The sequence below is a fragment of the Vidua chalybeata genome, chromosome 25 (assembly GCF_026979565.1).
Source record: "Vidua chalybeata isolate OUT-0048 chromosome 25, bVidCha1 merged haplotype, whole genome shotgun sequence".
Taxonomy (NCBI): domain Eukaryota; kingdom Metazoa; phylum Chordata; class Aves; order Passeriformes; family Viduidae; genus Vidua; species Vidua chalybeata.
The window spans coordinates 2572399-2587411 of NC_071554.1; the positions used below are offsets into that span (position 1 = coordinate 2572399).

The 15013-nt window shown below is 49.4% G+C and overlaps 2 protein-coding genes across 18 annotated transcripts in view; both read left to right on the forward strand.

The window, feature by feature from the left end:
• Positions 1 to 1596: 1596 nt before the first annotated feature.
• Positions 1597 to 10029, forward strand: NCMAP (non-compact myelin associated protein). 3 transcript variants are annotated; one of them, XM_053964880.1, is made up of 4 exons: positions 1597 to 2163; positions 7879 to 7973; positions 8100 to 8184; positions 8604 to 10029. In XM_053964880.1, the coding sequence occupies exons 2-4, from the start codon at positions 7889 to 7891 to the stop codon at positions 8743 to 8745; spliced, it is 312 nt and encodes a 103-aa protein (XP_053820855.1). In that variant the 5' UTR covers positions 1597 to 2163; positions 7879 to 7888; the 3' UTR covers positions 8746 to 10029. The 3 variants fall into 3 exon arrangements, with proteins under 3 accessions (XP_053820855.1, XP_053820854.1, XP_053820857.1); XM_053964879.1 differs by lacking the exon at positions 1597 to 2163 and adding an exon at positions 2970 to 3128; XM_053964882.1 differs by lacking the exon at positions 1597 to 2163 and adding an exon at positions 5735 to 5948.
• Positions 10030 to 12068: 2039 nt separating this feature from the next.
• The window catches only part of SRRM1 (serine and arginine repetitive matrix 1), a 28289-nt gene continuing 25344 nt past the window's right edge, over positions 12069 to 15013 (forward strand). For all 15 annotated transcript variants that reach the window (XR_008434821.1, XR_008434820.1, XR_008434819.1 and 12 more), the window contains exons 1-2: positions 12069 to 12141; positions 14600 to 14689. Coding sequence is in view for 12 of the 15 variants with exons in the window: in XM_053964415.1 (XP_053820390.1) it covers positions 12121 to 12141; positions 14600 to 14689 (111 nt within the window). In the remaining 3 variants the exon portion in view is untranslated. The remainder of the gene's footprint in view (positions 12142 to 14599; positions 14690 to 15013) is intronic.

Sequence of the window (15013 nt, forward strand, 5' to 3'; positions counted from 1 at the left end):
GTACCCCCCACCAGAACCTGTTTCTCCTAATCACTGACCTGCTGGTAAGGGCTATTTTTAGCAGCAAGCTTGCACAGAGGCACCAACTCAGCCCTTTCTGAGCTTGCACTTTGTATAAATAAATACCCCAAATTCCTTTAAAATGTTCTCCTTGAGCAGCAGCTGAAACATGTGGTGTTTCTTTGTGTTCTGGAATTATGGCAGTACTTTGGTTTTATAATATCTGAGAACCTGTGATTGCAGGTCCTCATTCTGCTTTGTTACAGAACTGCTTCCCCTGGACAGACCCTGTGCATAAAATTCCAATTGCTTCATTTATTCCCTGAAAGGTTTAATTTCAATTTTTGTCTTGGTTTGGATTAGGGATACTTTTGAGCCCAGAATAGAAGGCTGGTTTGTGAATCTTACTGGGTTTTGTTTATTTGCTCCACTCTCAGTGGAGAAAATGCAGAGCAAGATAAAAGACTTCTCCTCCTGTAGGTACTGACCCTGACATGTGAGCGAGTGTGACACAGCTGTCCCTGCCATCACTCACCGCTCCAGGGAGGGTCACAGGGTCTGATTGCTCCATAAAACAAGAGCAGGGCCTAGAAAGTAGAAAACACTGTGTTTTAGATGTCACCTAATGTGTTAAAATCCTGCTCTGAACCAGGCTCTGTACTGTAACACTTTGGCATGCTCAGGCTTGTAGAGGGAATGTTTGATTCCCCTTGTGAAGGGAACATATTCCAACCATCATCAGCATTGGGGTGAGGCAGTGGGAAAGACATTCTGGCAGTCTGGTTTGCTCTTACATAAAACATAAAAATAACCAATTCCTGTCCTCTGTGGCTCTGTGCTGGGATCACAGGCACAGGAGCAGGAACTGGGAGGGCAGCCAAGCTGAGCTGTGCCCTCCTGCTGGGACAGGTCACCTCAGCTCCTTTCATCCCTCCCAGGGGGGTCTGGTAATTATTTCTGAGGCTGTGGGTGCATGGAGGGCCTGGTTTCACAGTACAGTTCCAAACTCAATGAATTTTTAGTTGGTCTTGATATCTGCTGTGATACCTGTTCCCTCTTTGTTCTGAGACACTCCAGGCTCTGCTGTGCCCTGCCAGGTGCAGGCAAACTGCAGATAACCAGCAGAACTGGGAGCTGAGCTGCTGTTCCAGGAGGAGTCCAAACCTGCTCCATGCTAAATTCAGTGAGACTCCACACCTTGTAAGGCTGTGTCACTTCCTAGGGGTTGGTAATGCTGTAGTAAGCCTGGAGTTAATTCAGAGTTATGTTTTGTCCTTTGATGTCAATTGACTTCATCAGGATTTTTATGGAGCATCCCAGAGTCTCCTTTGGTCTTCCTTTAATGGGATAAGCTCATGGTTGGTGCCTGCAAATTGGGTCACTGATGTTGACAGCAGAGGTTTATAGTAACAGTGTATAAACATTTATTTATACATTATACAAATGTATTTATACATTTAACAGTGTATAAACCTGGTGTGTGGCTCTTGCTCATAGTGAAGGGCTACAAATTTAGGACCTGGTGAGGGACAAACCCTTGGGAAAGTCCCACCCTCCCTCTCTGCTGTCAGGGAGGCTTTGGGAACTCACATTTGCTTTCACTTGGGCTGCCTGACAGTCACAGGGGCTGCTGCCTTCCTTCCTGTACTACTTAAATTGAGTTATTAATTATTTTTATTAACTTACATTCATACCTCTTCCTGGTTATGGTTGCTGACTGTTGAAAGAAGCCCCTTCTGCTCTCCAGAGATACAGACCAGGGAAGGTTTGTGGCTGGAAAACCACTCCTGTTCCCGGGAGAGCCTCGTGCTCCTGCTTGTTTATGCAGGATGGGACAGTCATTGTAAGGAAATCAATCAAGTGAAATGTATTCCCTTGGAAAGATGATTGGTGAGTAATCCCTGCTGGGATTTCAGTCTCTGGTTTTAAGGAGCTGCATGGGCTTCAGTGGAATTGAGGTGGAAGTGACTAATGTGGGTCTTTGTAGCTGTACAAAACATTTGCTAAATAATTGGATCTTGAAACTGGTTTCCGGTGAAAAAGCCTCTGTGGTTGTGTTCTGTGGGTTCTGTGTAAAAATCAGCCTATGGTAGACACCAAAGTGAAGCATGAGCTGTGTTAAGGGCACAAATGTATCTGGAGGAGGAAAGGGAGAGCTGCAAGGTAAGGAAGGACCTAATTTTTCAGCCCAACTGGACTCTGGTCTTCCCAAGAAATCCACTGCAAATGTTTATGGACCATCAGGACCCCCCTGTTGCTGCCTTCCAGGAGGTGGGATTCTGTAAGGAGCAGGTTTTCTCCTGTTTCAGGCTGCGTTATAAGGGAGGTGGGTGATGTGGCTCTGGCTGCAGCTGGGGCAGCTGAAATGGAGAATAGTGGGGAAACATCTCCTGCACAGCAGCTCGACCACCCTAAAGCACAAATGGAGTCTGAATGAGGGCTGTGGCTTGTTCCTGTGGTTTTCTGCTTTCCCATGGGAGCAGCATCAGGCCCAGGCAGGGGGCAGATCCCTCTCTAAGGTGTGATGTCCACAGGAAAAATCCAGACAGGGACTGTGGTCACACTCCTCTGGAGGATAAAGCCAACGAAGTACAGGTTAAAGGTGAGGATTCCTCTCCAGTTTGATCCTTTTGATTCCACTGACGAGTGGACAAAACCACTCATTCTGTCATTGGGCTGGATGTGCTTGGGATCCTCCTCCCAAAGTGCCTGGGAGACCTTTGGGCATCGAAGAGCCGCAGAAACTGGGCTGCTCCCAAAGCTTGGGAACTCTCGCTGTGAGACGGGCGTTATCCCAGACTCCTCCATCCCCCCCCCAGCCGCTGCCCGGCGGGGTCGGGGGCACCCGCAGCCCCGCACGGGCCCGGGGAGGCGGCGCCGGGGGCCGGGCCGGGCTGGGCGGCCCCGGGGAGGCACCTGCGGCGGCGGGGCTGTGCCGGGGCTCCGGCCGTACGGGCAGCGGGCTCCCCGCGGCAGCAGCGGAGCTGGGCTGGGCTGGGCTGGGCTGGGCAGCTCCGGGCTGGGGAAGGGGCGGAAGCGGCGGCGGGGGCAGCCCCGCAGCCCCGGCGGGCGGACGGAGCCGGGAGCCGCTGCGGCAGCGCTGGAGCCCCGAGCCCGCAGCATCCTCCGTGAGTAGCGCCGGCTGAGGGTCGGGCGTAGGAACCGCTCTCGTATGGGGATAATTGTAACCTTTCTGTCCTAAACCTCTATTCCTTTCTGCCCCAAAGCTCTGCTCCTTTCCGCCGCCGGTCCAAGCGGTGGTTGCAGCGCGGTTACTCCGATTTGTAACCGGAGGCACTGTGCGAGGCACTGTGGATGAACCACGGGAAACGCGAGTTCTTTATCGGTACCTCTAAACCAGAAAGAAACAGAGAGCAGATGTCCTCGCACGTTTTTCTGTTCAACTGGTGCTTGAGCAGTTGTTCCATTAATTGGGAGCCCGTAAGGGACGGGACTGGGACTGCTCTGGCGCGGATTCCTCCCCGGAGAAAGAGAAGCCTGCGCGGCTGATGAAAGCTCATTCCATCCGGCGGTGTCCATTCACCACTGGGGACGCTGAATCTCTTGTCCTGACTTATTAACCCTGGCACTATAAATATGGGTTTGTTGGTGGTTGTTTGTGGCTTTGGGGTTTTTTTTTGTTGGATACTTTTTTCCTCCAATCTGCTGAGCAGCGTGCTGGAAAGAGCTGGCAGAGTAATATTTAACAGGAAAAGAACTCAAAACCTCAGAGCATTGTTACAGTTCACTGAGTGTCTCCAGCACAGAACAAAACTACACTGCTTGCATTATTTGGGAACACACTGAAGCTGCTGACAGGTTTAAATGGTGATTTCTGGTTTTTCCTGGTAATTAATATACTTAATGCCCTAGGAATTCCTTGCTAAAGGAAGCGTAGCTTTTTGTAAACAGCTTTCACTGATGGGATGCATTGTGCTGGGCGGCAGGAGGGGTTGATTTAGTGATTACAAACCAGGAGACAAAGGCAGAGCAGAGACCAGTGACTTCAGGGTCTGACAGAGTTATTGTCCCTCTGTGGGTACCAGATTGGGGCACTGAGGGTTTGCCAAGGGGTTCTGGTGGAGAAAGGCTGCAAGTGTGAGGTGTCAGCTGCTGTGTGTGACTTCAGGGCTCTGCAGAGGGGGAAGGCGCCTCGCCTCACTGATTCAACAAGTTGGCATAGGCAAGAAATCCTGGGACTGCCTCTGTGCTGCTGTGGGCAGTGAGAGGAGCTGCATTTCTACGTTGATCCTTTGTACTGTGTACAGAATTTTTTATACATAGAATCACAGAATGGTTTGGGTGAGAAGGGACCTTAAAGCCCCTCCAGTGCCATCCCTGCCATGACAGTGACACCTCCCACTGTCCCAGGCTGCTCCAAGCCCCAGTGTACAACCTGGCCTTGGACACTGCCAGGGATCCAGGGGCAGCCACAGCTGCTCTGGGCACCTTGTGCCAGGGCCTCATCACCCTCACAATGAAGAAGTTTTTCCCAATATCCCATCTAACCCTGCCTCTGGCAGTGGGAAGCCATTCCCCCTTGTGCTGCCTGCATAATAAGCCCCTCTCTCTCCTTTTTATAAGACCCTTTAATTACTGGCTTTAAAGAAAATCTAACTGGGCAATGTGCAGTTCACAGTCTGGTTAAGACACTGCTCCTGGATACATCAGTGACAAAAGTCTACCAAGTTTGTATTTCTAGTCATGGCTTTAGAAATTAGGGTGTTCCTTTTGGGAGTCCTGTTGTCACTTTTTGTCACCTGTGGGAGCTGAGGGGTTTTAGTGCCTCTCAATAAACCAGGCAGGTAAAATTACTGAGGGGTTTTTAGCTGGTGCTGCTACTGCCCAGAGCTGCCTGCAGTTTGTGCCACTGTCTCTGTCTTGGCAAGGCAATGAACTGCTTTTAATGTGTGTTTTAGCAGCAGCTCAACCCGGGCAGCTCATGCCAGAACCTGAGAAAATGCTTATGTAAAGGTGCTGCCCTGACATGGGGACACTCAGGCTCACACAAGGAGGGTTGTTTGCCTCAGGCCACTTTGAACTTGGGCTTTTCTTTCCTCCTTCCTCCCTCTTTGGAGCCTCTCAAGGTAAACCCAGGCACGTTCAGGTCTCACTGAAGGACGTTGTGTTTTTATTACTCTCTGAAATCACAGCTTGCCTCCAACCCTGGCAGTGTTCCCGGGGTGCTGGGAAGGTGAGGGCAGGAAAAACCCAGCTCCATGCAAACCCCACCTTTTCCCAGGTGAAAGCACTGAATCTGTGTCCTCCTAACCAGCGCCTGCCTTCCCTGGCAAGGAGCTGCCTCTCCAAGCCCAGCCATCCTGGAAAAACCCTCCAACAACCCCCTCTGTTCCCTGTGCCCCCCCCTGCTGTAATTGCCAGGTGCTGCTGACAGGTGAGCTCTGATCCCCATCTCCTCACAAACAAACCCAGCCCAGCAGGGCCCCTCAGCTCAGTCCAGCAGGGCAGGGGCAGCAGGGAGCCTTTAGAAAAGGGGGCACTGCTCCCACTTGCCAGAACAACCTATCCCCTGTATCTGCCAAGGTGTTTGAAATGGAAACATGCCCAAAGCTGAACTTTATGGAAACATTTCCAGCTCCATAGCATGGGGATGCAAAAATAACCAGCAGTGTGGAGAGTGAGGGTGAATGAGAGGCTCTGAGAGCCCAGGCAGGTGTGTGTGCACAGGGGGAAGTGCAGCCCTGTGTCATAGACAAAGAATGTCCTGTGATTACTGTATCAAAGTCCACTTCTTCTCCCCTGCTGAATGGCTTTTATCAAGCACTCTCCTGATTTTACAAATGTTTTTCTGAACAGAGTAGGATCCAGGCTGAAAATCAGTAGGTTCCCATGGATTTTGCTGGGCTTTGCTGGGTCTTTCTTGCAGCAGAGACGTGGTCAGGTGTAACCTGCTGATTCACAGGGCAGGAATGGAGCTGGGACTCCAGGTAAGAGCAGGACCAGCACCCTGGCTGGAGACACAGACCTTGCAGCTCTTGATTTGCTACACAAAGCCGAAAAATCCCAACCTGCTGCAGTTTTCAAACTGCACCTCAGATTGTGCAGCCTGCTGGATAAATTAATCCCTTTCATAAATAGGTGGTTTCACTACGACAATAAAAATTCTTTGGGTCTGGGTGACTCATGCACAAACAGCTCTCCATTCCCAAGGTGGTTTGACCCAGAGGGAAGGTAGGAAGGATGACTATTTCATGGCTTAATATTAAAATATTCAGCCTTACTTATTTGGAGTTTTTATTTTGGTAGCCAGAGGAAGGAAAAAAGGCTTCTGTAGGTCTGGCTTTTGCACTGCCCTAGTCAGGAGCCACAAGGTGAGAGCTGGATGTGGCTTTTTCTGAATTATGCCCATAGTCAGAACACTTGATCAGCTTTTCTTGAAGAGTCTCTTGAGCCTCTGCTGCCACTGGTAAAACCTTTTTCCATATGGGAGGATGGGTGGGGAGACAGGAACAGCTGTCCCTGAGCTCTGGTGCCTCCCAGGTCCCTCTGAGGTGTGTGTGAACCCTGTGCTGGACAATAGGGCTGGGCAGAGTCTAAACACCAAATATTTCAACTGATGTTCATGTTGCTGAATTAACTTGGCCTTGGCTGAACAAAGGAATCATTCACTCACAGGAGAGTGACCCAGTTACAGGCTTGTGGCAAAGTTATTTTGGTTTTTAGATTAAAAGAAGAAGACCAAACTTTGAACTTGAGGGGATTGAAGTATTTGAAGAGTGGCCCTTGCAGTTCTGATCCTGCATCCCAGTCAGATACCAACCACTTCCCTTCCTGCTGCTTCCTGATCCCTCTCATTCCTCACTGACCTGCTCTGCAGGTTTTTAATTGGTATTAATTTTTATTACCAACTCATTTCCACTGAATTATTTCTGGCTATTGTTTATCTTGTGCTGTGTAAAATTAAAGTTACCATGCCACACAATATCCCAGGGGAGCACCAGACTCCTGCCTGGTTGTACTGAGCAGCATCTGAAGTGGGAAACTCAGTTCCATATCAAGTGCTGAAGGATAATTTACTTTTCAAGGGGCATTTGGAGTGTCTCAGCTTTGGGACTGGGAGCTGAGCTGGTTCCAGAGGGCTCTTTGAAGTGGTGCTCACACCCCTCGGGCTGAAGGAGCCCTTTAATGGCTCGGGTTTCCAGGGACACTTGGAAAACCCTTTTAAAACCAGCAAACATCCCAGCTGCTCTTTCCAGATCCACAGTTTTACCCACCAAAACACAGGCATGTTTTCAGCTGTGCCCTTGGAAGTTCATCCACTTCCAATAACAGACCTGAGCTGACACTGGGCTGAACTCACAACCTCCTGCCACAGCCACGTTGCAATATCCCTGTTCAGGGGTTGGTGTTTGTCCTGACACTTTTGGAGCTCCAAATGAAGGGGTTAAATGGTTTGTCTTCTCCATGATAGATGAATGAAGCTCCTTTAAATTCTATTTTATAATGGAGTTTTTAAACCTTTCTGTGATCAGTTTTTCCCTTCCCCCAAGACATTGCTGAATTGTGGATGCAAAATCCTTCATACTCTTTTGCTCAGTGATCTGAATCTCAGCCAGAGGTGGTAATCTAAAATCCCAAAGCATTTAAAATACATTGTTGTGTTCATATCTTATTTTATCCTATTATGGGATATTTTAGCTGGTGGAGCAAGATTGCACCAAAATTTCCATTGTACCAATTTCGAATTTCCATTCTTTCAGCAGGGCCAGGTTTCCATCACAATGAAAATATGAAGAACTCCAGTTTAGTGAACCTGCACTTGGCAGGCTCTGAGCCTTTGGTGGGCAGTTGCCTAATTAGCACTGTGAAATTTGGGTTAATATTTTAGGAATTCACTCCTCTTTTTCCCCTCTGCAGCCGACTCAAGATGACGACGGCCACGCCACTGACCAATAACACTCAGCTCTCAGTGAATGTGACCACAAAGTCTCAAGAACAAAATCTCTATCAAAGTAAGGAAAGGAGTTGGGGTGGTGGCTTTTTTTGGTTTTAAGTGGACTTTGAACTTATCAAACTTCAAACACTACAACAACGACTTTGTAAACATGGCTTTTTTTCCCTTCCTGCTTCTCTCCCAGGTTCTGGAGCAATAGTTGCTGCCATCGTGGTGGGGGTGATTATTATTTTCACAGTGGTTCTGCTCATCCTGAAAACATACAACAGGTACGTGGCCAAGTCAAACCAGGATGAACCAAAGTCCCTGCTCTCAGCTAACAGAGGGTTTGTTGCTGAAAGTTTCCAGGAGACTCTAAGCACTAAAATGCTGATTGCAGTGTACTGACTCTGTCAGTGCTCTGATTGGATCATTGGAAGCACAAAGAGCTCCTTGATGGAGGCTGCATGGTGGGAGCTCTTTTTAGGGATTCCTGGTGATGCGGGGAAGGTTGGAGTATGCACCAAGGCTGCCAGAGGTAGAGCTTGACTCCTCAGTTCTCAGAGCTCACATGCTCTGGGAGGACTTCTGGTATCTTTGGGATGAAATCCTGGCTTGGTTTGACTGGGTTGTGTGGGAACCTCCCCAAAACTTACCCTGGGAGAGGAGAGACCAGCCCAGGTGCCAATTCCCCTTTTACCTTTGCCAGGCGCATGCGAGTGCGGCGGGAGCTGGAACCCAAAGCCTCCAAGCTGGCAGTGCCACCTCCTGTGGGGCACAGCAGCCACAGCCTGGCCCAGCAGCCCTCGGTTACCTTCATCCCTGTGGACATCCACCTGCAGAGCAGGTAACTGGGAACTCCCTGCCAGAGAAGAGATGGAATTGTTATCCCAAGGACCTGGGACTCCTCAGCGGAGCTGCACTGGGAACAGCAAGCAGCTGTTATTCTCTCTGTAAACTGATATGAACCCCGGTCCCTTTCTTTGGGAGGAAAAACCAGAGGTCTGGACACTTTTCTTATGACTCAAATAACAGGTGGAGGTCTAGGAATCATCAGGATGGCAGCAAGGTCTATCCTGGGTCTGGATAAACCAGGAAGAGAAGATGCCCAGGTTTTGTGGAGCTTTTGCTTCCTCAGAGACTTTGAACCCTCTCTGTTCTGCTGATGAACTGGAGGAAAAGTCTGGACATGCCCCAAACTCAGTTGGGACCTGAGTTTTTTATGAGTTACATGCAAGAGGTTTGTGGCTTATTTTATACCTGATGGGTAGTACAGGAGATATCAAAATTGTATTTATCTTTAGTCATATTTCATGTTTCTAATCTCACATATGTACAGGTTGATGAAAAAAAAAAGTTACTTCTTATTTCCAAGTATTTTTAAACTATTTCTATAAACTCTGTAACTTTCCATTTCCAAAGGAACTCAGTGTCTGAGGGGTTTCACTCTCACTTCAGGTTCATGGCTGGAGCTGTCTCAGAATGCTTTGTCTTACACAAAATCTGAGTTCTTTAACCAAAAAAAATAAGCGTGGAAATAGAAAAAAATCAGCTTGGACAAAGCAAAGGAGGCTCTGTACAGCCCCAGTGTGCCACTCACCCTGCAAGGTTTTGTTCTCTGGTGCAGCCCAACTATTTTTAGCCGATTTTATTCTCGAAACCAACCCAAAGCGAGGTTGTTTTGTGAGTGTGAGGGCTGTGGGTGTGCAGCAGTGGCACAAAGGAATTCCCAGGGACACTCACAGCCCACGGGGTGGGAACACAGAGCACCATTGTCAGACACTGACTGCCAGATTGTCTGAGATTTTCTATTCCATATTTTTTTCCAATAAGCTTGGATCTCTTGAGCAGGTCAGTTTGACTAACTGGTAATTTTTATTGTGCAGAAACTAAATTCAATTACTTTGCAATATTCTTTTTTGGCTGAAACTGGAGCACAGTTTGGATTTCAAACCAAATATTGAGACAGCTGTTTGTGAAGTTTCTGAATCTCCTTCTAAATATTTCTCTTGTCCTGGTTCTCTACCTTATTTTTTGTGGCAGGGAGGATTGATTTAATAATTCAGAAGGGACAGCAGATGCACATCTAATTTTTTTTTCCAAAAAAATATAAAGGAACTGATTTTCTGTTTCTATCTCTGGACGTTCTCTGAGCAGTTCCATGGAATCAAAATCAAGATTTCTGGGAAAGATAAGCCCATCTTACTGTTGGGATGTTTTTAACATCCCTAGCCAGACCTACTTGTAGCAAATTTTGTTTACTTTCCATTTGCTTCATTTCAAGCCAACACAGCCCACAAGCAGAGTAAGCAGAACTACTGTAAGCAGTTCCAGTTTCACAGAATTACTATTACTGGCAGCAGAACTGGCTGCTGGGACGCACCAGCATTGCTCCAGCTGAAAAATTCAACTACCAGTAAAATTTGCCTCACATTGGCACCTCCTGGGAGGCCCCACAACCCCTCCTGGCAGCAAAACCCAGAGCTCATGCTGAGCAAGCAAAACCACCTTCTCAAGGAACAAAAATCCCCATTCTGTGCCATTTGTTGTGGATTTGAGCTTTCCAGGAACGATCCCACACTCTCCCTGCCCTGGTAACATCAGCTGCCACAAGGGCTGATCCACCCTGTCCTGACTTGGCCCCCAGGTTCCACTTCCAGACACACAGATTTTGGGAATGCTCCCCTTCAGCTGGCCCTGTCTTGCAAGAATCAACAGCTGTTTTTTTCCTCCTAAAAGTTCTACAGGACCTTCAGCAGGTCGGATCCTCCAGTTGGAATTTCACCGATCCAGATACCCTGGTAAAATGTTTAATATTTCACTGCTGGGTAAGTCCTGACCCCAAAACTCAGCTCTCCCCCTTTATGTCCATCCTCCTTATCCCAGCAGAGAGCACGGAGCTCCACCTAGTGTCCCCCTGCCTTCCCTCGGGTTCTAACTCGTGTTCCTCAACAAAAACATAAAGCAATTCCAGCTTCAGCTGTCACCTTTACTAAACTCCCTCATCCACGGTGCCACGGCTGTTGAGTAGCCAAGTCGAGCACTGTCCCAAGTTCGGCCATGCAAGACCCAGATTGTTACAAGTCCAAGCAGATAAAATATTATAATTTCCCTTGGGTTTTATTCCTGAGTCCCATAACCAGGAATTTATTTCCCCAGAATGCATCTGTAACTCAGCCCAGAAGGAGGCACACAGATCAGTGACCTACACCAGTCACACCAGTTTGTCCAGTGGGATGGCATGGACAGCTCATGACTTCTCCTCAGGACAAGAAAGGCAAGGAGCTGCTGGAGGGGGTCCAGTGGAGGCCACAAAGATGGTTTGGGGTCTGGAGCATCTCCTTGACGAGGAGAGAGTGCAGGAGTGGGGCTGGTCAGTCTGGGGAAGGGAAGGCTGAGAGGGGATCCCATAAATCCATTAAATATCCCCAGGGGGTGTCAGAGGATGTGCCAAACTCTGTTCAGGGACAGGACGAGAAGCAGTGGCCATAAAATAAAACACAACGTGTTCCACCTCAACGTGAGGAAGAACTTCTTTCCATGAGGGAGACAGAGCCCTGGAACAGGTGCCCAGGGAGGGCTGGAGTCTCCCTCTGTGGAGACATCCCAAACCCACTTGAACGTGTTCCTGTGCCACCTGCTCCTGGTGACCCTGCTTGGGCAGGGGGTTGGACTGGATGGTCTCCAGAGGCCCCCTCCAACCCCAGCTCTTCTGGGATTCTGTGACCTCTTCAGAGCCCTGTCTCCTGCCCAGGGACCCCTGTTATGTCGGCAGGGAGCCGAGGGGCCGTTGCCGAGGGGTTGTTCCCGAGGGCTGAGGCGGCTGCGCCCTCACGGACCGGCTCGGCCCCGCCGCCATCCCTGAGGGAGCCGCGGCCGTGAGGGCACCTGAGATCTCGCGAGATACCGACATCAGCAATAGCTGCAGGGGCCAACATCTCGCGAGAGCGCGACTCATTTGACGCGCTCACCCTCCCCGCGCGCGCCGGAGCAGCCGCGCTCTCTCATTGGCCCGGCTCCCGCGCGCGCGCCGACCCTCCACCAATCAGCAGGCGGCGGAGGGAGACCCTGAGCGGCGCGCGACTGGCCCCGCCCACCCCCTCGCGCCCCTCCCGCCTTCCCTCCCTCCCTCCTCCCCCCCCCACCCCCGGCACGGCTGAGGGGGCGCGCGGTGCACGCCGGGACGGCAGCGCGCGCCGCGGCCGGGAGGAGGCGGAGGAGCCAAGATGGACGCCGGGTTCTTCCGCGTAAGTGCCGGCCCGGGGGGCCCTGAGGGCGGGCGGGCGGCGCGGCGGCCCCGCCGGGACGCGGGGGCACCGCCCGGCCCCGCTGCAGGCCCGCGCTGGAGCCGCGCTGCCCCGCGCGGCGCCGCCGTGCCCCCCCGCCCCCGCCCTGCGCAGGCTCCTCGCCGCGGAGAAAATGGCGGCGGGAGGAGGCCGCGGCGGCGCGGCCCGGGCGGCGGCGGGGGGGATGGAGCGTCTGCGGGCCGGCCTCGGCACGGGGGGAAGCTCCGCGGGCGCCCCCGGGGCTGCGCTCCGCGGCCAGGCTCCTCACGGGGCCCTGAGCGGCCTCGGCCCCGGAGGTCCCGACCCACGCGGGGCCGTGTCACCGCTGCGACCCCCGAGCAGCGGGGGGGGAGAAGGGGCCGAAGGGCTCTGAGGGGCCAGCCCGGGTTCGCGCTGTCCTCGCTCTTTAGTGGCCACGTTCAAAGCAAATAAACAACCCTGCTCCTATATTTAATGAGATTTTTTTTTTGAGGCTATTAAGTGTATTCATAGGAAAAAGAAGTTAAGCTGTATTCATAAATTTGTATTTTACTTTTAATCCTTGAGTTTCTTCTCTAGTCTTACAGCTGTGCTGCATTTTCTGCAGAAACCGTGAAACGTGTGCAGGGTCTATTTCTTTTCTGCTTTTTCCTCCATTAATTGAAATTACCTTATTTTGGGGGTTTCCGTGGTAATTTCCGAGGACCAATCTAAATTTCAAGGTTCATTCATTTGTTCAGCCCATATTATTTTCATTTCCTGCTGCTAGGATGTTTTTAAAGCAAGGCAGAACAGATAACCCTTCCCTTAGTTCAGTTCTGTGTTCATGGACTAACTTGAGAAGAATAATTGCAGATTACATCTGCACATGTTCTAATGCTGTTAAAGTTAAAATGTTCACAAATCAGGTAGTTGTGATTGACAGCAGGATTACTGGGGCTGAAAACTCTGGATTAGAAATCTAATATTCTTTTAAACTGGCCTATGGAACGTGGCATTTTATAAAAACCAAAGCAGCATGGCACTGAAATGGGGCTGTGAACAGCTTTATTCTGGGTTCAGCAGGAACCAAATGTGAAATGACAGAAATGCAGCAGAGCAGCAATTTGGATTCCCCATACCAAGCAACTTCCTATTTATAATTCTGTCCGCTCTTGACATTTCTGTGAAGTTTCAGTGCAAACATATTTTGTCTGTCTTTAAATTCCTGTAGCCGCCTTGCTCTGTCCTGTTTGGTTCCCTTTGCTGCTTGCCACGTGTTACCAACAAGAAACTTCCTTTCCATTTCCCTTCTGGGTTGTGAAATAAATTTAAAAAACCCCAAAAGAGCATTCAGTTGTTGAGTGAACTGGCAAGTATTGTGGTGTTTTTGTAAGCCACACAGCAGACTGCAAATGTTGTAAAGGGTTTTAATCCCTGCAGGTGCCTGTGCCACAGTCAGACTTTAGGATTCCCATGTTCTGGAATAGCAAATGGGAATATCAGTGGATTGTTCCCTTTCAATAACTGATGATTTTGCAACGTGTTATATTGCTAATTACAGGTGCCTTCTGACCAAACTTAGAACTTACCAAACTTAGAACTTAGAATTTGGGGTTTTCTCTTCTTTATTATAATTTAATTCCTCGACAGTTTATATTTTTGCTTGCACTGAACCCTGTTCTTCTATGGAGAATTACCTGTATAAAATTCCTGTAAATTTCTATAAATTACTATATATATTACTATAAATTCCTAAATAAAATTCCTAAAATTCCTATAAATTACCTGTATACAATTCCCTGGTTTCCATCAGTGCCTTCCAGAATAAACTTCCCCAGCTGTGGGTTTGTCCTCAGTCATGAGCAGCCCATCAGGGCCTGGATGCAGCCCTGCATCTCCTCTAATCCTGCCTGGTTCTGTTTAATCTCTGCCAGTAAATTTTCCAGAACTGGACTTCCAGGCCTTTCCCTCCATAACGAATTAACCTACGGCTCCTGTCCACGGAAGTGGGGCCAGTTGGTGAACTTTTAACAGAGCAGGATCAATAAAATGAATTCTTTGTACATCTGTTTGCCTCAGGGAAGCTGCCCAAAGGTTTCAGAGATGTCACTGTAAGCAAACAGCACGTTGTTGTTCCCAGACAGAGGAAAAACACTTTATTTCTTTTGTAAAGGAATTAATAAAGCCTTTTCCTGGCAGTTTGATGCTGCTAGTATAACCCCCCCTGCAGTGCCAGGGGGGTTATGATTGAGGTGTCACTGTGGGGCTCAGGAGCTGCTCACCCAAAATCCTCAGTCCTTGGTGAGAGCTCAAATTGAAAAGCACCTGGAAAGGAATAATTGACCAAAAACCAGCCTTACAGATTGGTTTCATTGGTGCACTGTGCAGACGTGGGAAAATAATCCTTGGAGGTGGTAGAAGGCCCTGCAGGCTGAAACTGTTGTTTGCTGTGCTCCAGGGAACCAGTGCAGAGCAGGACAATCGCTTCAGCAACAAGCAGAAGAAGCTGTTGAAGCAGTTGAAGTTTGCAGAATGCTTAGAAAAGAAGGTAAGTGGGACGGGGGAATAGGGAGTCAAACTCACCAGTCAGTGGATTCACTGGGTATCAGGTGGAGCAGAGGAATGTGAGGAATGTCTTCCCCAAAGGCATACTGGAGGATATTTGGGATCTTGAGCATCAGATGGAGCAGTGATATCAATGATCTGCTTGATGTACTAAATATCACCAGCAGGCTTTTGTGTAACATCCACCTTCAAAAGAAGTCAGCTTTCCAGCAAATACTGATTAATTTGGCATTCTAAGCCTCCTTAAATGCAGTCCCCTCAAAATTGCTGGAGTCTGGTAGGGGAAGTGGTGAGCCTGGATCAAGAC